This window comes from Borostomias antarcticus (assembly GCF_949987555.1).
Source record: "Borostomias antarcticus genome assembly, chromosome: 16".
Classification (NCBI taxonomy): Eukaryota; Metazoa; Chordata; class Actinopteri; order Stomiiformes; family Stomiidae; genus Borostomias; species Borostomias antarcticus.
In genome coordinates, this window is record NC_140249.1 from 5845157 (window position 1) to 5872473 (window position 27317).

The following is a 27317-nucleotide window of genomic DNA, read 5'->3' on the forward strand; positions in this document are numbered from 1 at the left end:
CTCCTCTCTCTCTCTCTGTCCGTCTTCTCCTCTCTCTCTCTCAGTCCGTCTTCTCCTCTCTCTCTCTCTCAGTCCGTCTTCTCCTCTCTCTCTCTCTCTCAGTCCGTCTTCTCCTCTCTCTCTCTCAGTCCGTCTTCTCCTCTCCCTCTCTCTCAGTCCGTCTTCTCCTCTCTCTCCCTCTCTCAGTCCGTCTTCTCCTCTCTCTCTCTCTCAGTCCGTCTTCTCCTCTCCCTCTCTCTCAGTCCGTCTTCTCCTCTCTCTCTCTCTCAGTCCGTCTTCTCCTCTCCTCTCTCTCAGTCCGTCTTCTCCTCTCCCTCTCTCTCAGTCGTCTTCCTCCTCTCTCTCAGTCCGTCTTCTCCTCTCTCTCTCTCTCTCCCTCTCTCTTCTCCTCTCTCTCTCTCTCAGTCCGTCTTCTCCTCTCTCTCTCTCTCTCTCTCTCTCTCTCTTCTCCTCTCTCTCCATGCTAGTTCATATTGTTCATGACCAGCATGCTTCGAGGTACAGAGGTTATTGTATTATCATTTTTCCCTGGGCTCCTAGGGCTAAGCTGAGTGTTGTCAGACCCCCCCCCCCTTTGCTCTTTCTTCCTCTCTGTTCCAGGGGAGGGGGGGGAGGGTAGGGGAGGAGGGAGAGAGAGAGGGGGGGGGGGAGAGGGAGGGGGGAGAGGAGAGAGAGAGAGGGATGAGAGACAGGGGGAAGAGAAAGAGAGAGAGAGAGAAGATAAGTGATGGATAGAGAGGGAGTGCTGTGAGATTGGCTCAGGCTCTGCCCCCCCACAGCCCCCCCCCCCCCCTGCAGTAGAGAATACTAACTAGGTAGAGGCTGATTAACCTTATCACACTGACATTGATAGAATTCCACAGGCAGTGTAATCTACCCCCCCCAGGGGACAGAGTGGGCGCGCGGGGGTGGAGGTGGGTACAGCTGTAAATTCAGTTTGCCTTAATGTGATTCTACATTAACAAAGTGACCTTTTTACCTAGTCGGAAAGCGGGGGGTTGGAGGGGGGGAGGGGGACGGGGGGCAGGGTTAAGCACGGCTAATGGCCGCGGTGTTTAAGGAGTGGACATATCCCAGGGGCCTCTTACCATGGTAACTACACATCAAACTAAAATCCTTATTACAGATTCATCAGTATGTAAAAGATACATTATATATGGACAAAAGGGACGCCTACACATTACACCTACTGGAGCTTCCATGATATATAATATCTGATATGATATCTAAATCCAGTTAAGGCCCTTTTCTGTTCCAGCATGACTGTGAACCAGTGCGCAAAACAAGGTCCATAAAGGCATGGTTGGGTGAGGTTGGTGTGGAAGAATTTGACCGGCCCACACAAAGCCCTGACCTCAACCCCATCCAACACCTTTGGGATGAACTAGAACGGAGATTGCGAGCTAGGCCCTAGACTCTAGAGCCGCCAGTGTATGAGTGAGATTGAGTCTGCTTTCTGTGTGTGTGTGTGTGTGTGTGTGTGTGTGTGTGTGTGTGTGTGTGTGTGTGTGTGTGTGGATAATTACTGTTGTCACAGAGGACAGGGTGAGCTAATAACATTATCTTGGTTTTAGTCGTTGTGACACGCTGTCAGAGGAGCTCTAGCCAACATGACCTTTCTGCTTCCCAACTCTCCCTGCCCCGTCTCTCTCTCTCTCTCTCCATCCCTCCCTCCACTCTGTCTCCCTCCCCCCACCTTCGAGAGAAGGAGGTCAGGAGAGAGAGAGACAGGTAGGGAGAGAGAGAGGGAGGGGGGAAGGAGGGAGAGAGAGAGAGAGGAGGGGGGGGAGTGGGGGGGTAGAGAGAGAGAACGAGAACGGGTGGGATAGTGGAAGTGGAGGGTGTGTGCTGTGGAGGGAAGGAAGGAGGGAGAGAGGGAAGGAGAGGAGGAAGACTGAAGGCAGTAGAAAATGGAGACAGACAGACAGCAGGACACACTGGAGACCGACAACACAGCTTAGCAGGAAGCTCAGACGTCTTCCCAACAGGAGACAAGTGTGGGGGTTTACAAATGTGAGTACATGCACCTGTCAGAGTTGGTCACATCTATGTGGTACGTGAGTGTGTATGCATTATGTGTGTGTGTGTGTGTGTGTGTGTGAGAGAGTGTGTGTGCGTCGTCACCTTGTTGGGCTGTCCGAAGAAGGGGTTTCCGGCGCATCGCTGGTTGATCACGTCTCTGATCAGGTGCTTCTGGCCGTTGTAGGTGGTGAGGATGCTGATGCGGTCGCCGGGGTAACCCAGCAGACGCATGTACATGAAGAGAGCCACGGAGAACTCCGCCTCCGCCAGGTTCTACAGAGAGAGAGAGAGAGAGAGAGAGAGAGAAGGGGGGGGGGGGAGAGAGAGAGAAGGAGGGGGAGAGAGAGAGAGAGAGAGAGAGAGAGAGAGAGAGAGAGAGAGGGAGAGAGAGAGAGGGATATGTCACATGCCTGTTTTTGTGAGTGTTAATATCCAAATGCTGCCACTGTGCCAAACAGTGCCAGTGTGCAGTCAGTCACCTGGCTGGTGGTCACCTTTGTGTCCCAGATACAGGTCATACTGCCTGAACACACCAGCTGTGGACCACGGACTGCACACCTCCACCTGCCTCTCTCTCTTTCTCTCTCTCTCTCTCTCCTTCCCTCCCTCACACCATCTCCCTCTCTCTCCCTCACACCTCTCTCTCTCGTTCCCTCCCACCATCTCTCTCCCTCCCTCCCTCCCTCCCTCCCTCACACCATCTCTCTCTCTTTCGTTCCCTCCCACCATCTCTCTCCCTCCCTCCCTCCCTCCCTCACACCATCTCTCTCTCTTTAGTTCCCTCCCACCATCTCTCTCCCTCCCTCCCTCCCTCCCACACACCATCTCTCTCTCTCTTGTTCCCTCCCACCATCTCTCTCTCTCCCTCCCTCCCACACACCATCTCCCTCTCTCCCTCACACCATCTCTCTCTCCCTCTCTCTCTCCCTCCCTCACACCATCTCCCTCCCTCTCCCTCCCTCTCTCTCTCTCTCTCCAGGCTGATGTGAGCTTCCAGCCAGGTACCAGCCAGGTACCAACCCACTCATTCATACGTGACTAACCGCTTGATTTGGGCTGGAATTAACTCCTCTTCTGACTCGCTAAGCTCCATAACAGCACCAGCAATCAGGTGAAGAGACGCGGCACCACGCCCGCTGCTCCGTACGTGCCCCCCCGGCCGGGGCGAGGCCTGTTCCAGCTACTCTGGGACAGAAGGGTTCTGATCTGCTGGAACTGTGTCCCTTTCTCTCATGCAGAAAACGCACAAGGGAGGAGATATATAGTAGGCAAAAATATAATAGATTGTGCTCTTAGTCACTTGTTTAAGAAAGGAGATACACTTGTGAGTTCTGGCAAGTAGTAGTACTTTGGCTTTTCCTACGTTAAATGCAATTATTGTAAGTCGCTTTGGATAAAAGCGTCTGCTAAATGACTGTAATGTGATGTAATGTATTTTGTCTAATGTCTAGTCCTCCAGCCCCGTCTAATGTTGTCCACCCATCAGTGTTATGCACTAACTGACCAGAACAAATCCCTAGTGTGTGTAAAAACGACAGAGCCTGGCGATGAGCTGATTTTGATTCTGAACAAATGAAAATTGGTTGGTGAGTGAGAGGAATGAGTGAGCGGCACATCCAGTCTCTCCACCAACACTACGAGACGGATCACATAATGTTATGAATTTAGGTTTTAATCAGCAATCTAACTGCGAGGATTTCCGCTGAAGACTAATCGCTTTTTTCTGGTTCAAAGTCAGATCCCGATCGCAAGAAGCACTACAGAGAAGAGATGAAGGATTCATTCTTCAATTCTTCTTCTTCCTCCTCCTTGTTAACGTCTGCTAAACTTATGAAAGAAATAATGGCTCTCCTTTCCTCTCTCTCTCTCCCTCTCTCTCCCACCCCTCTCCCTCTCTCTCTCTCCCACTCATCTCTCTCTCTCCCTTCCTCTCTCTTTCTCCGTCCCATCCCTCCCACTCCCTCCCTCTCCCTCTCTCCAGAGGATCCAGGACTACAGAAGAGAATGATGTCCTCCGAATGTTGGCAGGACTTAATTAAAAACGGCCAACAGTAGGCATGATTCACGCAGGTTAAGGCTGCAGTCTGTGCTCCAGGCCTGGTGGAGGGGCTGCCGGAGCCTGGGGCTCTGTTAGAGAGCCGGCCCTGGAGCCACACAACGACCCTGGGCAGCCTCTGTTCCTCCCCAGGCCCTGGAGCCACACCACGACCCTGGGCAGCCTCTGTTCTTCACTAGGCCCTGGAGCCACACCCCGACCCTGGGCAGCCTCTGTTCCTCACCAGGCCCTGGAGCCACACCACCACCCTGGGCAGCCTCTGTTCCTCACCAGGCCCTGGAGCCACACCACCACCCTGGGCAGCCTCTGCTCCTCACCAGGCCCTGGAGCCACACCACCACCCTGGGCAGCCTCTGTTCCTCACCAGGCCCTGGAGCCACACCACCACCCTGGGCAGCCTCTGTTACTCACCAGGCCCTGGAGCCACACCCCGACCCTGGGCAGCCTCTGTTACTCACCAGGCCATGAGAGACGCACCTCGGATTGCTCAGATCATTCAGACGCGTGGTCCTATATACAGACATGTACACACATGGCCTACATGAGAACACATACTAGACACAGGATCACACGCACTCTCACACACACACACACACACACACACACACACACACACACACACACACACACACACACACACACACACACACACACACACACACACACACACACACACACACACACACACACACACACACACACACACACACACACACACACACACCAGGGTTTCCGTTAGCCGATAATTACCGGTTTTTGTCCGGAAAAATCTGTTGTAGTCCGATATATTAAAATCCCTCTGGTCATAATGTCCGGACAAAATAATTCCCCCTAATTGTATTAGGCCTACAATAGGCTAGAATTAAATCATATATTATGATTCCTTTTGAATATAAAAAAAACAAATAGGCCAATTAATTTTGTTCTGTTAATGTGTAGGCTATTGGCTAGTAGGCCTATGCGATGAAAAAACAGCCGTAAGATAAACCTGCCTATAGGCTAGCGGGCCACCATAGATAAACCTGCCTATAGGCTAGCAGGCCACCATAGATAAACCTGCCTATAGGCTAGCAGGCCACCATAGATAAACCTGCCTATAGGCTAGCGGGCCACCATAGATAAACCTGCCTATAGGCTAGCGGGCCACCATAGATAAACCTGCCTATAGGCTAGCGGGCCACCATAGATAAACCTGCCTATAGGCTAGCGGGCCACCATAGATAAACCTGCCTATAGGCTAGCGGGCCACCATAGATAAACCTGCCTATAGGCTAGCAGGCCACCATAGATAAACCTGCCTATAGGCTAGCGGGCCACCATAGATAAACCTGCCTATAGGCTAGCGGGCCACCATAGATAAACCTGCCTATAGGCTAGCAGGCCACTATAGATAAACCTGCCTATAGGCTAGCGGGCCACCATAGATAAACCTGCCTATAGGCTAGCGGGCCACCATAGATAAACCTGCCTATAGGCTAGCAGGCCACCATAGATAAACCTGCCTATAGGCTAGCAGGCCACCATAGATAAACCTGCCTATAGGCTAGCAGGCCACCATAGCAAGCGAGAGGGAGCCTGATCGAGGTACGGAGCTTGAGGCGAAAATGGAAATGCCTATTAATATCAAATGGAAATTAGCCTATGCACGTTGTAAGTTCTTACACTTTATTTAAGTAGGCTATATTTATTTTCAGAGTTTTGTTCTATTTTAGCCTATCTGATAAAAGGCCGAAATTAGACTATAGGCCTAGCCTATGAATTCCAATCAGCGCAGCCGTAGGCCTTAAATTAAAATGCTATGAGAAGCCTTAAGAGGCCTAAGAGGCCTACATGTTGCCTAACATCTTGCACTTTTAAATAAAAACGTGATATATCTAGACATGCATTGTGGCATTTCTTTATTGAGCCCAGCCCGCCTATCAGTTGTTTCTCAAGAGTTATGTCCTCCTCATCCTCATAGCCTACTGCGATGTCCGTGGTTATAATGACGCTGTTTTATTGATAAAAAGGGTAGGCTAAAACTGGAAAGAGAAATTAGTAAACACATATTAGGCTACTGTCGCGAATCCCAAACCAATAAGCCTACATCCTCAATTCCGATTCATGCAATTGAAAAAAACATTCATGTTCTAGCCTACAGTCGCAATTCAAAGGTGACTATTTTTGTGGCTGTGCAATTACATATAGGCCTAGCGCATGGAATCATGACAGCCTATCACACATTTAATCATACGGATGCGAAATAGGACAATAAATGGCACCTATAATAGGCCTAATATTATATTATAATATAATGACCGGAATTTCTCCAGTTTGTCCGGAAAAGTCTAATCTTCCCGGACACATTGACCGGTACCGATTTTCTCTAACGGAAACCCTGACACACACACACACACACACACACACACACACACACACACACACACACACACACACACACACGGCATGCTGTTGGCAGCTGAGCCTATGGGTCTCGTTACTCTGTGTGATCTGATGACACCACACATATCCTCCTAGTAACCATGACAACGTAGCTGCCTCTGCCCCCCCAGTTTGAGTTAAACAGCCCAGGACATGAGGAGAAAGAGAGAGATGGAGTGAAAGAGAGAGAGAGAGAGAGATGGATAGAGAGAGAGAGAGAGAGAGAGATGGATGGAGAGGGAGAGAGAGAGATGAGAGAGATATGGAGAGAGATGGGGGACAAAAGAGAGAGAGGGTGAGATAAATGGAGAGGGAGCAAGAGAGAGAGAGGGAGGGGGAGAGAGATGGAGAAAGAGGGAGGGGAGAGAGAGACAGAGAGAGAGAGGGAGGGGGAGATGGAGAGGGTGGAAAACGAGAGAAATATGGAAATGGAGAGAAACGGAGAGACTGAAAGCACCAAAGCCCCCGTCTAATCAGTGTAATGTCAGCAGGGGGTCCCATCAAGCACACGCGTCTCAGAGCATCAGCTCTGCATGACGAGTCTGTGGAGCCTATAGAAAGACAGGGTTATATCGGGGGGGGGGTGTGAATAAGGCTGGGTATGTGTGGAGCCTTTAGTAGGTTAGGGTTACATTAGGGTGAATGAGGCTGGGTGTGTGGAGAAAGCCATGTTGTAGCTACAGGAGATGAGGCGGGGGACACATTAGCGTTTTCACGAGCCATCAGAGATCAATGAGGGGAGGTGGTACTAGTGAGCTGTATGGGGGAGGGGGGGGGGGGGGATAACACTGAGCTGTGGAGGGTGTGTGTGTGTGTGGAGGGGGGGACGGGTTTAGCAGCGAGCTGGGGCAGAGTGGCTGCTAATGTCAGTGTGCTTTAGCAGATGAGACGATCCAAAGCAGACAGCGGATAGATGGTTGCTGGCTTGCTCTTCTGTTGCTGGTGCCCAACGGCCTGTGTGTGTGTGTGTGTGTGTGTGTGCGCGTGTTTGATGGGGTCGGGGCTGTGTTTGCACAGCTGTGACAGGCGTTCACCAAACAGTGGACTCTATTGCCTCTCCAGTGTCCAATTCAACCCCCTCTGATTCTCGTGTGTGTGTGTGTGTGTGTGTGTGGAGGGTATTTGGAGATATGGGCTCTTCCCTTGGGATGCCTGGAAATGGCAACAGGCGAACGGAGAGAGGATCATGTGACCCGATGTACCGAGATACACATGATGTCTTAGACACATGCTCCTCATTTACCAACAATGAGCAGCTTCATAAGAGCCACACACACACACACACACACACACACACACGCTCTCTCTCTCTCACAAACACACATGCACACACACACCCTCACAAACACATACTTCTCTCTCTCTCTCCCTCTCTCTCTCTCTCACAAACACATACATGCGCACACACAGCACTCCCTCTCACTCATCACTCACACGCGCACACACGCACACCCGCGCACACACACACACACACACACACTACACGTCTTGAGTGCTTAGTTGAGTTTATTTGTTTGACGGTGTTAAAAGGAGACCTGTGTATGACTACAATCATCGAGGAGGAACAGAATCTAGGGAAGTCTCTATACTGAAGGGCAGCGCTGCTCGTCTCAAGGCCAAGGTCACATTGTCTTCCTGGGCCATGTGCCTTAGCGGTGCACTAGTCCCTAATGAATATATCATATGGACTTGTGGCCGTAACATTAGGGTTAAAAATGAATGAGCCTGCCTTCGTACAGAACCGGTGTGTGAACAGGTACAGTAGGAGAGAGTGAGTGAATTTACTGTGGTGAACAAAGTCTGTGTATGTGTGTGTGTGTATGTGCCTAAAAATGTGCTATGATTCTTACAAGTGCTCCAAACGACTGAGGTAAGACTGAGGCGTGACTGCTCTCTAGTGAAAAGTGTGTGTGTGTGTGTGTGTGTGTGTGTGTGTGTACCACTGACCTGGTAGAAGTAAGGGTTGGGCTCAGACTCCCCCACCCCGTTGAAGTCCTCAACGTTGACCAGCTGGAAGTCGAAGGTGAGGCCAGGATTGGGGGCCTGGAACTGGGGCAGGAGCTGGACGTGGGGCAGGTTGCCCAGCTGCTTGTAGCGCCAGTTATACAGGTTACACAGGCTAGGGAGAGAGCCAGAGAGAGAGGAGGTTAGCATGCAGATACATGCTAGCATGTGTTATCATACTGAGTAAAGATGCATGCTAGTATGTGTTAGTATACAGACTACAGATACATGCTAGATTGTGTTAGCATAGAGACAAGAGGTCAACATACATGCTAGCACGTGTTAGTATAGAGACAGGAGGTTAGCATACATGCTAGCACTTATTAGCATAGAGACAGGAGGTTAGCATACAGATACATGCTAACATGTGTTAGCGTAGAGATGGGAGGTTAGCATACAGAGACATGCTAGCAAACGTTAGCGTAGATGCTAGCTGCTACGGTACCTGGCACGGGCGCGCCCCTGGGCGTCCAGGTCGACGGTGGGCACCCCGAGCCGTACGAAGCGCGTGAAGAGAGACTGCTCCATGTTGGAGTACTTCTGGAAGGCCATGTTCTTGATGACCGGGGGCAGCTGGTGGTGGTCTCCAATCATGATCCAGCGTTTGAGACGGCTGTACCCGTCCTCCGGGTTCTGAGGAGGGGGGCAGGCGAGGGGAGAGATAGGTATAAGTCCTACATATCTCTCATATGATGAGAGATATATTGTATATGATGAATTGTAATCACTGGCCACTGTCCCAGCTAGCACAGCTGGCCATGGGGGGGTCTAGTTCTGAGTACAGGCTAGTAGAGAGACTGCTGCTTCACTCTACCAACCCCCCCCCCCCCCCCCCCACACACACACACACACTCTCAATATCCCTCCTTCCTCCTTCCCTCCCTCCTTCCCTCCCTCCCTCAAAAGAGGATATTTCAGTTGCTTTGCATTTCAAACACCTCATCAGTGACACTTTCACACAGCATCTGTTTCTCACGCTGCCCTCTCCTCCTACCAGGCCTGGTTGCTAGCCCAGCTGTGTCTCAGGCAGCTACACCATCTATACTATACAACTACACGTATAGATATACGTAGAGAGAGAGAGACAGAGAGAGAGAGAGAGAATGTGCCTGGGTGACTGTAGATGCTGATTAGAGGCAGGGTCCGATTGTAGCGTGACCCCAGAGAAAACCGATGTAAACGACACTCATACGTCAAGCCTGATCCAATCACCCGTGAGGAGGCAAAGGGCGGCGGAGTAGGCTTCTCGTTAAGACTCCTCGTTAAGGCTCCTCGTTAAGGCTCCTCGTTAAGGCCTGCTTAGAGCATGATTACGACAGCGAGAGAACATTAGGGTGTATGCACACAGACACTAGTTAGTGCGCACCTAGTCTCTCATAGCCAGACCTATCTCCACACTTCGTTTACGCTGTGCCAGCGCCGGAGACAGGTCTGGCTGGACATATTACCATTCTGCAATAGGGGTGTAAAAAAAGCAGTATTTCTTTAAACCAATCACAGTCGTCTTGGGCGGAGCCAGCCCCGGACGCAGCGACGGTGCTCTTGTTAAATAGTCTGGATCGAATCTGATTGGTGCTGAGAATCTCTCAGCCCGAATCAGATTAATTTGCGTCGCCAGTCTCGTCACTGATTGGGCAGTGTGACAACGAATGACAAGGTTTATTGCCAAAACCTACATCCGTTGAGTCAGACTAGTGCGCACCAAACGAGCTTTGGGCCCGAGAGCGCTTCGTTTAGGCCTGTATGAACACAGCAATCGCACTCAGGTGCGCACCAAAACAGCCGCACCGAGACCCTCCAGAAGGGGTGGTCTCGGAGCGGTTTCAACCGAATTCTTGTGTGCACCAGTTATGGTGTGAAAGCGCGCCACCTCGGACCGCCGCAACTAGCTTATAAACCATTATAAATTCGTTCTTCCCGGGAGTTTTTCATGACGCTCTTGCACCCGCCCCCAGAAAGATATTGACCAATGACAGCACTGAGCCTTTTCATGTGACTTGTGGTGCTGCATTTGGACCAGAGTAAAGAGCTGTGCTGTGTGAAAGCAAACCGCAGTAGCTGAGAAATTAAACAATGTATCACTTTCGCTTTTGGTGCGAATCAATGGTGCGCACTAACATATGTGAATATGCCCTTAGCTACTACTGTTTGGTTGAGGTAGAGAGAGTGGCGAGGTCGTTGCTGGGCATGTGCTTAATGGTCTTGTGCCTAATGGTCTTGTGCTTAATGGTCTTGTGTGTCAACAGACGTTAGTGCCATCGAAGGCTATTAGGCCTTAGCTCGCCAGTACCATTAGTCTGTATGGGACACATCATACATATAAACATCTGACTGACAGAGCTCTGCTCATGTACTCACCTTGTTGTGGGTTTAGACCTTGCCTGGTTCCAGCCTCAGAGTCAACATTTTCAAATTGTGATTCAGGGTCTGGTCTGCACATTCACTGTATATACACTGCTAGACCACACCCTACTTTTTGTACAATGTTCTTTTTCTTAGCTTATCCTTTTTTGCACTAGCATTTTGTACTTGCGCTTTGCACTGTCCTGTCTCGTCCTGCACCCTGTCCCATGTTGTCTTCATGTTATGCACCACGACCAAAAGCACATTCCTACTATGTTGAAAAACTGCATGGCAATAAACAAATTCTGATTCTGAAGGCTCTCGCCCTGAGTGATCTCTCGGTTTGAATTCCAACCAGGCCAATCAGTGTCCTTTGAATGTAACAATGGAATTGAACTGCACGGCGTGATTGGTTAGGGAATTAACTAATCACCGAGGACTCCTTTGGCAACGCCCACCTCAGAAAACGGCTGCAGTTCGTTCAGACTGAATAATGAATGAATAATGAAACGAAATGGCAACTCAGTCTGTGTCAGGCTAGTTTAGGCCTGAATGGGCGCACTGCCAAGGTGTCCACTATTCTTCCTGGAGTGTACTAGTCCTGTGAGTGTACTAGTATTCTCCCTGGAGTGTACTAGTCCTGTAAAGCTTGCTTGGTGGTGGTGTTCAGCTGGTATTACGGTCGTAGATCGCAGGTTGGAGGTTACCTGCAGCAGCAGAGGGATGAAGGTCTCGATCTCCAGGATCTGAGCTGCTTCCTCCATCAGGATGTTGTCATACTAGAGAAACACACGAGACCAGAGGACACGTTGAATGTTTCTGTCAGCGTAAATGAAGAGTGAGAGTCTCAGGACCAGGGGTGTGTGTGTGTGTGTGTGTGTGTGTGTGTGTGTGTGTGTGTGTGTGTGTGTGTGCGTTGTTCAGCCGTGTGACCCCGTATGGTACCTTGAAGCCAAGCTCCACCAGGTCGTGGCGTTTGAGTGCGGCGTGGGTGCAGGTCATGGCGATGATCTTGGCCTCCTTCACCAGCAGGTACTTGGAGCGATCCAGCCCGCTCCTGAGCAGCTCGAATGCCCGGAACTCCTGATGGAACGGGGAGCAGGGTTAGAGGTCAGAGGTTAAACAGGAAGGTAAGAGGTCAAACAGGAAGGTTAACAGGGTCATGGGTCAACCGGCTTATGCTTGACAGGACAGGACATTAAAAAGAGAAATGGGTAGCACAACCCACAAATAAATGCAAAAAAACTGATTACTTACTTTTCTACTTGTTTTTAATATTTGGCACGCATATATACAGATATGTGTAACCGTTTTTGTTTTGTTTTTTGCATTTATTTGTGGGTTGTGCTGCCCATCTCTCTTTTTGAGATCCTTATATGTTTGGTGGGCTCAGCCTACATAGCTGGTTGATTCTATACAGCTGTTTGAAGCGCACTCTTCACCCCCTTGACACCAGGACAGGACATTAGCGAGAACCCCAGCAGCTAGAACGTAGAACACGGGGATCATAGAGGAACCGTTGACAGAGGTCACGGGAGAAACAACACTAAGCACAGAACCTTTACTCTGACACCCGACTCACAACAGCTCCTGTGAGAACCCCCCTTCCCCCCCCCCCACCACACACACACACACACACACACACACACACACACACACACACACACACCCACTAGTAGTGAAACACAATGCTATAATGGCCCCGGAATATCCTGCTTTGCTGCCATCTCCGATCACACTATCCCCGTCCAGGGCTGCCCCGGGAGGCGTTTTAAGCGGGTGTGGGTTGCTGTTCAATAGGAGCGCGCGGAGCACTCCGCCACAGATTCTCTTACACGGCTTCCCTGCGTACGAGAGGGAGGCTGGGACGGTTTGTTTCGGGGGCGGAGACTAGCGGCTTGAAGATGTAGGTCTTAGAGAGCTGCTGGCCAGCTATTTTAAGGAGACCACGCTGGTGGTTCAGAGGCGATTGGGGGGGGGGGGGGGGGGGGGGGATGGAGGGAGGGGTCTCCAAGGGCCGTGGGACATCAATTATTGACGTGACTATTTTAACATTAATATTAAACCCATCAAAACATCCAATATTGATGAGGGCTATTTTTAACCCCGCCTGGCTCCCGGGTGCTTAAAGGGTGAAATCAAGCTGCTGTGTCTTCCTGTGGGGATTGACAGAAGAGAGAGAGATGGAGAGAGGGAACGATGGAGAGAGAGAGACAAGAGGAAGAGCAGAGGAGCGACAGACAGGCTGGGTCTAGTGGAGCACTGCAGTCACACCGAGTCTCTGTCTGTCTGCCTGCCTGTCTGTCTGTCTACTTGCTTTTGTGTCTGTCTGCCTGCCTGTCTGTCTACTTGCTTTTGTGTCTGTCTGTCTGCCTGTCTGTCTACCTGCTCGTGTGTCTGTCTGCCTGCCTATCTACCTGTTTGTTTGTCTGTCTGTCTACCTGTCTGTCTGTCTGGTCAGCGTTAGGTAGCATGTGGGTGGTCTGGGGCAGCACAGGGAGTGCAGTGTCTCTCTCTGATGCAGAGATATCAGGGCACCAGATAAATGAAGGCCAACATGCGTGTGGGGATATTACACGCGTGTGGGGATATCACATACGTGTTGGGATATTACCTTTCAGCCAATAACGTCCTTATTGCGTCTCTGAGGCCACCATGGCAGTCCCATAAATCTGTCATGTTGCTCTCATCCCTATAAGACCACGGGCCCGAGAGGGAGAGTGGTGCATCTTGAGGGGTGTGTGTGTGTGTGTGTGTGTGTGTGTGTGCGTGTGTAGAATGCAGAGAGCGTGCCAGATGCATCTAATCTTTCCCTCTGCATCTTGGGAGACAGCAGGGTCTTGATACACCGCCAGCAGGGTCGGGCTGGGTGAGGGGGGGGGGGGGGGGTGAGGGGGAGGAAGGGGGGGGGGGAGGAGGGGGGGGGATGTCACCAATCATCATGTAATTCTGACCCTCACGTCGAGCAGCTCATAAACAGAGTGAGAGATGGAGATGGGGGACATAAAAGCGTGTCCTTTCCCCTCCTGTCTGCGCTCGGCGCTTCTCTCGGTGCGTGCGAACGTTCGGCGGCCGTGACGTCTCAGGGGAAACGCACGCACGCTTCTTCAGCTCCTGTCCAACAGTCTCCTCGACTTCAGCGCCAGATTACGCTTAGTCAGCCGTTTAGAAAGGAGATGCACTTGCGAGTTCTACGCTACCCATGTTAAATGCAAGCAGTTTGTAAGTGTTTCACATTTTTCTGAATTGTTACCCGATTCTTGTTTATGTAATTGTGTTTATTCTTGTTTATGTAATATTGTTTATTGATGTCGATTAATGCTATGTAATTACACAGTGACACTGCAAGTGAGTATAACCACTCAGTGTAATTTTGAGTGAAAATAAAGCTTGAATGAATGAAAAGTCATTTTGGATAAAAGCGTCTGCTAAATTGACTGTAATGTATCGTGTGGTTGAGGAATACACACACAATAAAGTCTGAGACTTATTTCCTTTGTAGCTGTCATTTGCTACAATGATGTTCAGCACAGGCTGACCTCAGCAAAGCACAAAATAGCCTGAGAGGGACTCTAAAACTGCTGACACAGAGAAAGTTTGTGAGTGTAGCTGGATGATTTCCTTGATGCGTGTGTGTGTCCATTCCTGTGGGTGTGTGTGTTCACTAGTGACCTGCTTACCTCCAGCTGGGTGAAAATCTTCTTGGGGTATGTGTGTGTGTGTGTGTGTCCACGCCTGTGTGCGTGTGCGTCCACGCCTGTGTGCATGTGTGTGTGTGTCCACGTCTGTGTGTGTATGGGTGTGTCCACATCTCTATGTGTGTGTGTGTGTCCTGCAAACCTCCAGCTGGGTGAAGATCTTCCTGATGTGTCGGTAGCAGCCCTCGGCGATGTCCATGTCCTCCTCGTACGCGCGGCCCCTGAACACGGGCTGCGGCGCGTTGGAGAAGTACTTGTGGAAGGGGAAGTGGGTCGCCACGGCCGACGCCTCCACCGCGCGGCTCTGCTTGGGCCTGACCTTGCTCATGTACTCCTCCCAGCGAGACATCACCTGGGGCGGGCAGACAGACGCACACACCGGGGTTAGGGGCTCTCTCTATTTCACACACACACACACACCTGTTCCACTGCGTAGCCCCACACAACCTCACAGAAGTCCCCCAGGAGAGGACGTCATCACCTGACACATACACCAAAGGTCTCTCTCTCTCTCCCACACACACACACGCACACGCACACACACACAGGCACACACACACACACCCCGACCTCTCGCTTCACATTAAAGAAGGTTTTAACCTGGGCCACTGCGTAGCCCTCCTGTAATCTCCCAGAACTCCCCCAGGAGAGGACGTCACCTCGTCACCTGAGCACAGGCCCTGAGTGCCGGCAGCGGACGGACTGGGGGGTTTACTTGGCGTCACTAACTACTGCCTGACCTCTGACCTTGACCGTAACCACCTGTCTGACCTCTAACCCCGACCCTAACCATCTGCCTCGATCGGTCCTAAAAAACAAGAGACCTTATCGTCCACCCAGCCCAGGATAGCCAATCGCCTCCGCTTTCACCTGCACCACATCCTGTTTACATAATGCACAGTAGCACGCTTCAGACTGGGTCAGCGTTCAGACCGGGTCAGGGCTCAGACTGGGTCAGGGTTCAGACTGGGTTAGGGTTCAGACTGGGTCAGGGTTCAGACCGGGTCAGGGTTCAGACTGGAGACTGGGTCAGGGTTCAGACTGGGTCAGGGCTCAGACTGGGTCAGGGCTCAGACTGGAGACTGGGTCAGGGTTCAGACTGGGTCAGGGCTCAGACTGGGTCAGGGCTCAGACTGGAGACTGGGTCAGGGTTCAGACTGGGTCAGGGTTCAGACCAGGTCAGGGCTCAGACTGGGTCAGGGCTCAGACTGGAGACTGGGTCAGGATTCAGACTGGGTCAGGGTTCAGACCGGTTCTTTACAGTAAGCCTCATTCCCACCAGCCAGGAGAGCCCTGATACCTGTCCCTGACTGACTAGTTGTGGTGTGTGTGTGTGTGTGTGTGTGTGTGTGTGTGTGTGTGTGTGTGTGCGCGCACGTTGCAAGATCACTGAGCTGAGAGCAAAAAATCACTGCGGGGGTGGGGTGGGGGCAGATCCAGCTTAAAAGGTGGCCTTACTGGGGCTACATTTCCCAATTATTTCCTCAGTCTGGCTGTGTGTGTGTGTGTGTGTGTGTGTGTGTGTGTGTGTGTGTGTGTGTGTGTGTGGTCTTGGCAGGGACCACTGGATCATCATAAACAGCTCAGATCCTGAAGCTGCCCTGGCATATAGATCAATGCAACATAATATTTGTTCGCTCTTTCTCTCCTCTCCATGGCACTCTCTCCTTCCTCTCCTCTTCCACCTCTCCTCCTCTCTCACTCTCTCCTTCCTCTCCTCTTCCACCTCTCCTCCTCTCTCACTCTCTCCTTCCTCTCCTCTCCCACCTCTCCTCCTCTCTCACTCTCTCCTTCCTCTCCTCTTCTCACTCTCTCCTTCCTCTCCTCTCCCCCCTCTCCTCCTCTCACTCTCCTTCCTCTCCTCTCCTCTCCCACCTCTCCTCCTCTCTCACTCTCTCCTTCCTCTCCTCTCCCCCCTCTCCTCCTCTCTCACCCTCTCCTTCCTCTCCTCTCCCACCTCTCCTCCTCTCTCACTCTCTCCTTCCTCTCCTCTTCCACCTCTCTCTCACTCTCCTTCCTCTCCTCTTCCACCTCTCCTCCTCTCTCACTCTCTCCTTCCTCTCCTCTCCCACCTCTCCTCCTCTCTCACTCTCTCCTTCCTCTCCTCTTCCACTCTCCCATCTCTCCTCCTCTCACTCTCTCCTTCCTCTCCTCTTCCACCTCTCCTCCTCTCTCACTCTCTCCTTCCTCTCCTCTCCCACCTCTCCTCCTCTCTCACTCTCTCCTTCCTCTCCTCTCCCACCTCTCCTCCTCTCTCACTCTCTCCTTCCTCTCCTCGTTTTTAATGATGGGATCCCTGGATGAGGGAGACTTGAAAAGGCAAGAGATCAGGTCACGCCCCAAAACACACCCACCCCAGAAACACCGAGACAGACACGCACCCCCCCCCACCCCCAGGCCCGCCCTCACCTGGTAGAGATAGAAGTGTCCAGCAGTCTCACAGGTGTAGGACACGTCTCCAGGGACGTCCAGGCTCTCCTGCAGACGACCCACCTCCCCCAGAAGCTCCAGCCTCCTGGCCAGCACGTAATTCACCCTCCCGTACCTGGGACACACACGCACACACACACACACACGCACGCACGCACGCACGCACACACACACAACACAAGGTTGAGCAGAGCAGGTGAGGAGACAGTAGGGGTGTAACAATATATCGTGCCACAATATATTGCGATACAGAAACGTCACAATACGTATCGTCGAGGTGAAAACAATATCGTGATACGTTTATTGTATATCAGTGAACACTGGCTACACAACGCTGGTAACAAACACGTCTTTTGTCTCTAGGCCTATCCGAGATATTACAACAGTTAAGCTCTAAATTCACAAAGTGTAGTGGAGTAGAAATGTTGAGAAATGCACTACTGGTGTGAACAGCAGCGCTACTGCAACGCTTCACACCTGCCCTTAGTGTATCGTATTGTTATCGTCAACCCAATATCGTGTATCGTATCGTGAGATTAGTGCATGGTTACACCCCTAGGAGACAGGTACTGAGCCTGGACATCTCCAGGGTCCCAGATGTGACGCTATATGTATGCCGCTTCGCTAATACAGCGTCACACCTCCTTCCCATAGGAGAGAGGGTAAGCGGTGTTCCGGCACATTTCTTACCTATTTTTAGAGACTGCTTTTCTCGCATTACTGGCAGACTCGGCTAAACAAATTTAATTAGTTTTCTAACGCGAGTAAAGCAGAAGAAGAAGCGGTCGCGTTGAAAATGTTAGTCACAGTTACAGACATCTGTAGGAGCTGCTGGATACCTTCACATTTGAAGGGAAATAGGTAGGGAGTGCCCCGGAACACCGTTCACCCCTGAAGCGTCACATCTGGGATTATATACTCATCATACCCAGAACCAGTACCAGAGCCACTGCACCAAAACCAGTCATATCATACCCAGAAACAGTATCAGAACCACTGCATTAGAACCAGTCATATCATACCAGAACCAGTACCAGAACCACCACACCAGAACCAGTCACATCAAAACAAAAAACAAAACAAACATCTTTATTCGTCACACAGTGAGTACACACACATCATGGTGTAGGCGGCAATGCCGACACGCGCGAGTGGCTGGAGCGTCCGCCGATGAACATTTTTCTCCTGCTCTCAACCCATCTCGTTGTTCTTCCCCCAAGGGCAGCCGGGAGCAGACAGTAGCATTGTGCATGGGACGCGCCCGGGGACCAACCAAGAGCTCCCGTCTGTCTTCGCCAAGAACGGACAGTGTCGGCGATCTGTTCGTCTGCATGTTTCTCATATTGGGTTCTTTATGGGGGAAACCCTTGCGAACATGGGGAGAACATGCAAATGCCGCACAGAAAGGCCTGGAGACCTTCTTGCTGTGAGGCGACAGTACTAGGTACTGCTCAACCATGCCGCACGTGAGAAATTTTGGGGTTCAGCGTCTTGCTCAAGGACTCTTCAGCAGACTCTGGAAGCAGAACCAGTACCAGAACCAATCATAGCATGAACCAACCACCATATCAGACAGATCCCAGACCTCCCAACCAGGCTGGGTCTGTTCAAACCAGTGATATCAACCAGGCTGGGTCTGTTCAAACCAGTGATATCAGCCAGGCTGGGTCTGTTCAAACCAGTGATATCAGCCAGGCTGGGCCTGTTCAAACCAGTGATATCAGCCAGGCTGGGTCTGTTCAAACCAGTGATATCAGCCAGGCTGGGCCTGTTCAAACCAGTGATATCAGCCAGGCTGGGCCTGTTCAAACCAGTGATATCAGCCAGGCTGGGTCTGTTCAAACCTGTGATATCAACCAGGCTGGGCCTGTTCAAACCTGTGATATCAGCCAGGCTGGGCCTGTTCAAACCAGTGATATCAGCAGCACCCACACTCTGCAAACTACTAGCTGCTACAGTAAGAACACTCTGGGAAAAGGTTTCCTTACAGAAAGAACCATGTTCAACTCCATCAGGTTCCTTACAGAACCCTGTTCAGCTCCATCAGGTTCCTTACAGAACCCTTTTCAGCTCTATAAGGTGCTGTTAGGAACCTGTGACATGACTGCACAGTGAGTTTCAACCTAAATATGTTTCCAGTATCCTAAACACCAGATCCTGCTGTGCGTGGAGCGGATAATCCAATCTAAAATTGACTGCGCTCGCTCAATGATAGCTATTAATAGAGAGTGTGCTAGCGCTATGATATCTATTAATAGAGACGTTTATCCATGGAGTGGATAATCCAGTCTAAATAGCCCAATGATGGCTATTAACAGTCTGTTACCGAGGCCATGGGGGCGAACCCTGGTGCACTCTGAGGATATTCACTGATTTTAAAAACATGGGAGATATTTAAATATTTGAATCATAAGAACACACACACACACACCAGACTATTCAGTCAAGACACAGGACCACACACTAAATAAGAGAGGGGCGTGGCCAGCTGGCTACACCAGGATAGGACATGTCACAAACGAGGTAGGGCTAATACTAGTGAGGTGTGCTCTCTTTATAGACCCCACTACGCTGCTCAAAGAGAGAGAGAGAGAGAGAGAGAGAGAGAAAGAATGAGAGAAATAATTAGAGACATGGAGAGAGAGAGAGAGAGATAGAGAGAAAGAATGAGAGAGAAATAATTAGAGACATGGAGAGAGAGAGAGGGAGAGAGAGAGAGAGGGAGAGAGAGAGAGAGAGAGAGAGAGAGAGAGCTTTAGTTATGATGGAGCATTAGGGAGATGCAATGTTACAATTGCTCTTTTCTTCCTCTCTCTCTCCTCTCCCAAACACCATCTCTGTCCAGCAGCTCATTAAACAGAACAGGAGAGGCAGTGCTAACGAATGGAGCCGTAACCTTCCTCTCCGTTAGCCATTGAGAGAAGTGTTGACGTTCATTTTTCATCCCGTATGCGGCGGTGTTAATTACACCCTCCTCACAGGGGAGGGAGGAGAGCCGAGTCTGCAGGCTGTAGAGTCAGCGTCCTCCTCCTGTCTGCAACAATGCAGTGGTGCTTCGCTATGGCCGAGTACGGTCTCTCTATCGGTGGTCTCTCTATCTTACTACGGTAGTGTGTGGTCTCTCTACTGTATCCAACTACGGTAGAGTGTGGTCTTGTCTTACTACGGTAGAACACAGTCTCTCTAACTACGGTAGAGTGCGGTCTCTCTAAATAACTACGGTAGAGTGCGGTCTCTCTAAATAACTACGGTAGAGTGTGGTCTCTATCTTACTACAGTAGAGTGTGGTCTCTCTACCTTACGACAGTAGAGTGTGGTCTCTCTATCTTACTATGGTAAAGTGTAGTCTCTCTAACTACGGTAGAGTGTGGTCTATCTAACTATGGTAGAGTGTGGTCTCTCTAACTACAGTAGAGTGTGGTCTCTCTAACTAACTGCAGTTGAGTGTGGTCTCTATCTAACTACAGTAGGGTGTGGTCTCTCAATCGTACTACAGTAGAGTACAGTCTATCTAACTACAGTAGGGTGTGGTCTCTCAATCGTACTACAGTAGAGTACAGTCTATCTAACTACAGTAGTGTGTGCTCTCTCTATCGTACTACAGTAGAGTACAATCTATCTAACTACGGTAGAGTGTGCTCTCTCTATCGTACTACAGTAGAGTACAGTCGAACTACAGTAGAGTGCGGCCTCTCTATCTAACTACGGTAGGGTGTGCTCTCTCTATCTAACTACGGTAGAGTGTGCTCTCTCTATCGTACTACAGTAGAGTGCGGTCTCTCTATCCTACACCTCTTTTTATGATGACATGATGCCTAGACTCAATAGTATCAAATCAGTTCAAATCAAACTTTATTTGTATAGCTTATATAACGCACAGAGGAAACAACATGTGCTTTACAGAGAGCAAAGGGGGGATGGACATAGATCCTACCCCTACATTTTCCAGAGGGAAGCGAAAAAACAGTTCACTCAAGGGCATAAATACTTTACCACTTTGCTACTAAAGCATGACTTTTAGCTGTGTTTTCAAGGCAAAGGCAATATTCTAACAAGCCACAGAAGCTCTCTATAGGGTCCTATTTGTCTATTTGTCTCTGCGCAGTGCTTTATGTAGCCTGGTTATAAATACCACACACGGTATAGGCACGCGCTTGAGATACAAGCTCTGGATTAATATTCAATGAAGTCCAGCTATTTTTAACCCAAGGCCCTTTCTGTTTCTAACCCAGACTGACTACCGCAGAGCACACACAGATCCAGCTAATTCCAAAAACAAGTTGGGGTAAATATAGCCGCATGCATCCAACGGAGAAGGTTTTGGGCATCCTCTGTTCCGAAGATCCACTCTCTCCACCCCCTCCCCCTCTCTCTCCATCCATCCCTCCCTCTCTCTCTCCATATATCCCTGCCTCTCTCCATCCATCCCTCCCTCTCTCTCTCTCCATATATCCCCATCTCTCTCAGGTCTGTGGTCGTGCTATAAGTGGCTTCCTTATCCCCAATCTCTCTGTCCATCTACCCTGCTCTCTCTCTCTGTCCATCTACCCTGCTCTCTCTCTCTGTCCATCTACCCTGCTCTCTCTCTCTGTCCATCTACCCTGCTCTCTCTCTCTGTCCATCTACCCTGCTCTCTCTCTCTCTGTCCATCTACCCTGCTCTCTCTCTCTGTCCATCTACCCTGCTCTCTCTCTCTGTCCATCTACCCTGCTCTCTCTCTCTGTCCATCTACCCTGCTCTCTCTCTCTCTGTCCATCTACCCTGCTCTCTCTCTCTGTCCATCTACCCTGCTCTCTCTCTCTGTCCATCTACCCTGCTCTCTCTCTCTGTCCATCTACCCTGCTCTCTCTCTCTGTCCATCTACCCTGCTCTCTCTCTCTGTCCATCTACCCTGCTCTCTCTCTCTGTCCATCTACCCTGCTCTCTCTCTCTGTCCATCTACCCTGCTCTCTCTCTCTGTCCATCTACTCTGCTCTCTCTCTCTGTCCATCTACCCTGCTCTCTCTCTCTGTCCATCTACCCTGCTCTCTCTCTCTCTCCATCTACCCTGCTCTCTCTCTCTTTCCATCTATCGCTCTCTCTCTCTGTCCATCTATCGCTCTCTCTCTCTGTCCATCTACCCTGCTCTCTCTCTCTGTCCATCTACCCTGCTCTCTCTCTCTGTCCATCTACCCTGCTCTCTCTCTCTGTCCATCTACCCTGCTCTCTCTCTCTCTCCATCTACCCTGCTCTCTCTCTCTTTCCATCTATCGCTCTCTCTCTCTGTCCATCTATCGCTCTCTCTCTCTGTCCATCTATCGCTCTCTCTCTCTGTCCATCTACCCTGCTCTCTCTCTCTGTCCATCTACCCTGCTCTCTCTCTGTCCATCTACCCTGCTCTCTCTCTCTGTCCATCTACCCTGCTCTCTCTCTCTGTCCATCTACTCTGCTCTCTCTCTCTGTCCATCTACCCTGCTCTCTCTCTCTGTCCATCTACCCTGCTCTCTCTCTCTGTCCATCTATCCCTCTCTTCCTCTCTGTCCATCTATCCCTCTCTCTCCCTCTCTGTCCATCTATCTCTCTCTCTCTGTGTCATCTACCCCTCTCTCTCTCTCTCTGTCCATCTCTCTCTCTCTGTTCATCTCTCTCTCTCTCTGTCCATCTATCTCTCTCTCTCTGTCATCTATTCCTCTCTCTCTCTGTCCATCTATCCCTCTCTCTCTCTCTCTGTCATCTACTCCTCACTCTCTCTCTGTCCATCTCTCTCTCTCTCTCTCAGGTCTGTGTTAGTGCTATAAGTGTCTTCCTTTTCCCTCTCTTTAGTGTCTGGGACTGAGTCACTGTCCCTCAAGGCACTTCAGTCTCTCTCACTAACTCACACCCACCCACCCCACAAGCAAGCAAGCAAGCAAGCAAGCAAGCAAGCAAGCAAGCAAACACACACACACACACACACACACACACACACACACACACACACACACACACACACACACACACACACACACACACACACACACACACACACACACACACACACACACACACACACACACACACACACACACACACACACACACACACACACACACACACACACACACAAACAACCCTCGACCACTTCGTCAACCGAGATCCTGCGAAAGCGAGCCTATAATCTTTAAATTGTTTAAGTCAAGAAAATGCGCCTATATGAAAAGTGAATGAGCACGAACGGCTGGACATAATTTAAATGTAAATAAAATAACTTAATGTTTGGCGGGTTGGGTGTGGGTCTCTACATTTTAGAAGATAATGACGTCGGGGGGGGTGGCGGGTGGATGATTGATGAGTGCACGCGGATTCGGGTGCGCTCAAACTCCATCCGCGCATCTCTAATACATCCACACACACGCACACATCCACACACACGCACACATCCACACACACGCACACATCCACACCCCCCACCCACGCACGCACACACGCACAAACACACACCCCTCCAAAAATAAAAATGATGCAATGTGAGAACCACTGAGGCTACTCTGGCGAGACACTAGTGAGTCTCATCTCATCTAAAAGCAAAACAACTCCCCACATAGCCACTGGCACAGTGAAGAGATGAGTAGCACTGTGTGTGTGTGGGTGTGAGTGTGCATGCGTGTGCGTGTGTGTGTGCATGCGTGTGTGTGCATGCGTGTGTGTGCATGCGTGTGCATGCGTGTGTGTACGTGTGTGTGTGCGCGCGTGTGCATGCGTGTGTGTGTGTGCGTGCATGCGCGTGTGTGTGTGTGTGTGTGCGTGTCTGCCTACGCGTATCACAGAGTAACAGGGCTGAACACTTGATCCAGCGTGACTTCCTAAGCAAGCCCCGGGGGTCACAGACTATGACCAAGTTTGTCAGTGGCTCGTCAATCCAGCCCCCGACAGACCCCCACCCCTGACCGACCCCCACCCAAGACCGACCCCCACCCCCGACCGACCCCCACCCCTGACCGACCCCCACCCCGACCGACCCCCACCCCGACAGACCCACACCCCCGACAGACCCCCACCCTGACCGACCCCCACCCCTGACCGACCCCCACCCCGACAGACCCCACCCCTGACCGACCCCCACCCCGACAGACACCCACCCCTGACAGACCCCCACCCCCGACCGACCCCCACCCAAGACCGACCCCCACCCAAGACCGACCCCCACCCCGACAGACCCCCACCCCCAACCGACCCCCACCCCCAAAAGACCCCCACCCCCGACAGACCCCCACCCCCGACAGACGCCCACCCCCGACAGACCCTCACCCCCAACCGACCCCCACCCCGACAGACCCCCACCCCCGGCCGACCCCCACCCCCGACAGACCCCCACCCCCGACAGACCCCCACTCCCGACAGTCCCCCACCCCGCTCTGCTCTGCCGGACACCTGCTCTGGTACCGGAGCCTCACAGGGGCCGGCCCCCTCCCTCTGGGTGTTAACGAGAGCAGGGTCAGACGGGGAGGAGGAGGAGGAGGAGGAGGAGTCATGTCTGATGATGAAGATAAGCCAAGAGCCTGGAGAACTGTGTGTTCCTGTCACTGTGCTGGCTCACACTCACTATGTGTGTGGGGGGCAGCTGGGCGTGTGGTCAGCTCGGGTCACCCACGAAGCGCGTGTGTGTGTGTGTGTGTGTGTGTGTGTGTGTGTGTGTGTGTGTGTGTGTGTGTGTGTGCGTGCGTGTGTGTGTGTGTGTGTGTGTGAGAGAGAGAGCTGGACCGCCTGTCCCCTGCTGTCCTCACCTGCTGAAGTCCTTCTCGGTCTCCAGCTCCTCTTCCCCGTGACCCAGACGCAGCAGGTGACGCTCGTCGATGTCCAGGGCCATGATCTTCTCAAACAGCTGGTTCAGAGCCTGAAAGGACACACACACACGCACATATTATATTACACACACACACTCGGTGTAATCGTAGTCAACAGTGTACTTGGCTTGGGTATAGGGCATGGGACACCGCCAAGCCTGTCAAGCTGCTTCTGTCTGCATTCTGCTCCTGTCTGCGTCCTTTGAATGTGATGACAATTAAACTGCAAGACGTGATTGGTTAGAGGATGAACTAGACAAGGGGTTCGGTAGTAGCCTGACACTCAGACTGAGAACTGCTTTTTCTTTTCACGCCATGACTCAGTCTGAACAGGCTCCCGTTGCAGCTGTTTTTCCGAGATGGGCGTTGCCGAAGGAGTCCTCTGCGATTAGTTCATCCCCTAACCAATCACGTAGCGCAGTTTCATTCCGTCATCGCATTCAAAGGACGCTCACTGGCCTGGTTGGAATTCCAACTGAGAAATCACTCTGGATGAGAGCCTTTCCAGACCCTGAATCACATTTTGAAAATTAAAGTGGACATGTGATTCAGGTGCTGGAGCCAGGCTAATTTGGTTGGGGAGATTTTTCACAACATGATTTAACAAAATAACCAACTACAGGGGAAAAAAACAGGTGGTTTAAATTAGGGAAGCGCAGTAAAGGTGTGTGTGTGTGTGTGTGTGTGTGTGTGTGTGTTTCTTACCTGGTTGGAATGTGTGACAATGAGTGTCCTCTGCTCGGGGAAGTTGTGGTAGAGGTTGGAGATGATCTGGACGGCCACATCCGTCTTCCCTGTACCTGGGGGCCCCACAACCTGGAGAGAGAAGGGGGAGAGGGTTAGAGATGAGAGTAGAGAGGGCTAGAGATGAGAGTAGAGAGGATTAGAGATGAGAGTAGAGAGAGGGTTAGAGATGAGAGTAGAGAGAGAGGGTTAGAGATGAGAGTAGAGAGAGAGGGTTAGAGATGAGAGTATAGAGAGAGGGTTAGAGATGAGAGTAGAGAGAGGGTTAGAGATGAGAGTAGAGAGGATTAGAGATGAGAGTAGAGAGAGGGTTAGAGATGAGAGTAGAGAGAGAGGGTTAGAGATGAGAGTAGAGAGAGAGGGTTAGAGATGAGAGTAGAGAGAGGGTTAGAGATGAGAGTAGAGAGGGTTAGAGATGAGAGTAGAGAGAGGGTTAGAGATGAGAGTAGAGAGAGAGGGTTAGAGATGAGAGTAGAGAGAGAGGGTTAGAGATGAGAGTAGAGAGAGGGTTAGAGATGAGAGTAGAGAGAGGATTAGAGATGAGAGTAGAGAGAGAGGGTTAGAGATGAGAGTAGAGAGAGAATTAGAGATGAGAGTAGAGAGAGGGTTAGAGATGAGAGTAGAGAGGATTAGAGATAAGAGTAGAGAGAGAGGGTTAGAGATGAGAGTAGAGAGAGAGGGTTAGAGATGAGAGTAGAGAGAGAGGGCATTAGAGATGAGAGTAGAGAGGATTAGAGATGAGAGTAGAGAGAGGGTTAGAGATGAGAGTAGAGAGAGAGGGTTAGAGATGAGAGTAGAGAGAGGATTAGAGATGAGAGTAGAGAGAGGGTTAGAGATGAGAGTAGAGAGAGAGGGTTAGAGATGAGAGTAGAGAGAGGATTAGAGAGGATTAGAGATGAGAGTAGAGAGAGAGGGTTAGAGATGAGAGTAGAGAGAGGGTTAGAGATGAGAGTAGAGAGGGTTAGAGATGAGAGTAGAGAGGGGATTAGAGATGAGAGTAGAGAGGGTTAGAGATGAGAGTAGAGAGAGAGGGTTAGAGATGAGAGTAGAGAGGGGATTAGAGATGAGTAGAGAGAGAGGGTTAGAGATGAGAGTAGAGAGGATTAGAGATGAGAGTAGAGAGAGAGGATTAGAGATGAGAGGAGAGAGATAATTAGAGATGAGAGTAGAGAGGGGATTAGAGATGAGAGTAGAGAGGATTAGAGATGAGAGTAGAGAGAGAGGATTAGAGATGAGAGAGAGATAATTAGAGATGAGAGTAGAGAGGGGATTAGAGATGAGAGTAGAGAGAGGATTAGAGATGAGAGTAGAGAGAGAGGGCTAGAGATGAGAGTAGAGAGGATTAGAGATGAGTAGAGAGAGAGGGTTAGAGATGAGAGTAGAGAAGGGATTAGAGATGAGTAGAGAGAGGATTAGAGATGAGAGTAGAGAGAGGATTAGAGATGAGAGTAGAGAGTAGAGAGGGGATTAGAGATGAGAGGAGATAGGGGATTAGAGACGAGAGTAGAGAGGGGATTAGAGATGAGAGTAGAGAGAGGGTTAGAGATGAGAGTAGAGAGAAAGGGTTAGAGATGAGAGTAGAGAGGATTAGAGATGAGAGTAGAGAGATGATTAGAGATGAGAGTAGAGAGATGATTAGAGATGAGAGTAGAGAGGATTAGAGATGAGAGTAGAGAGAGGGTTAGAGATGAGAGTAGAGCGAGAGGATTAGAGATGAAAGGAGAGAGAGGATTAGAGATGAGAGTAGAGAGGATTAGATATGAGAGTAGAGAGAGGATTAGAGATGAGAGTAGAGAG

At 50.7% G+C, this 27317-nt stretch overlaps 1 protein-coding gene across 1 annotated transcript in view; it reads right to left on the reverse strand.

Annotated features, from left to right (window-relative positions):
- The window catches only part of aqr (aquarius intron-binding spliceosomal factor), a 63469-nt gene that overhangs the window by 8948 nt on the left and 27204 nt on the right, over nt 1-27317 (reverse strand). Inside the window, exons 24-33 of the mRNA XM_084451058.1 lie at nt 25482-25592; nt 24717-24826; nt 16954-17089; nt 14687-14896; nt 11792-11929; nt 11554-11625; nt 8949-9136; nt 8447-8618; nt 2125-2295; nt 1946-1977 (exon numbers count right to left, since the gene is read on the reverse strand). Coding sequence (XP_084307184.1) covers nt 1946-1977; nt 2125-2295; nt 8447-8618; nt 8949-9136; nt 11554-11625; nt 11792-11929; nt 14687-14896; nt 16954-17089; nt 24717-24826; nt 25482-25592 — 1340 coding nt within the window. The remainder of the gene's footprint in view (nt 1-1945; nt 1978-2124; nt 2296-8446; nt 8619-8948; nt 9137-11553; nt 11626-11791; nt 11930-14686; nt 14897-16953; nt 17090-24716; nt 24827-25481; nt 25593-27317) is intronic.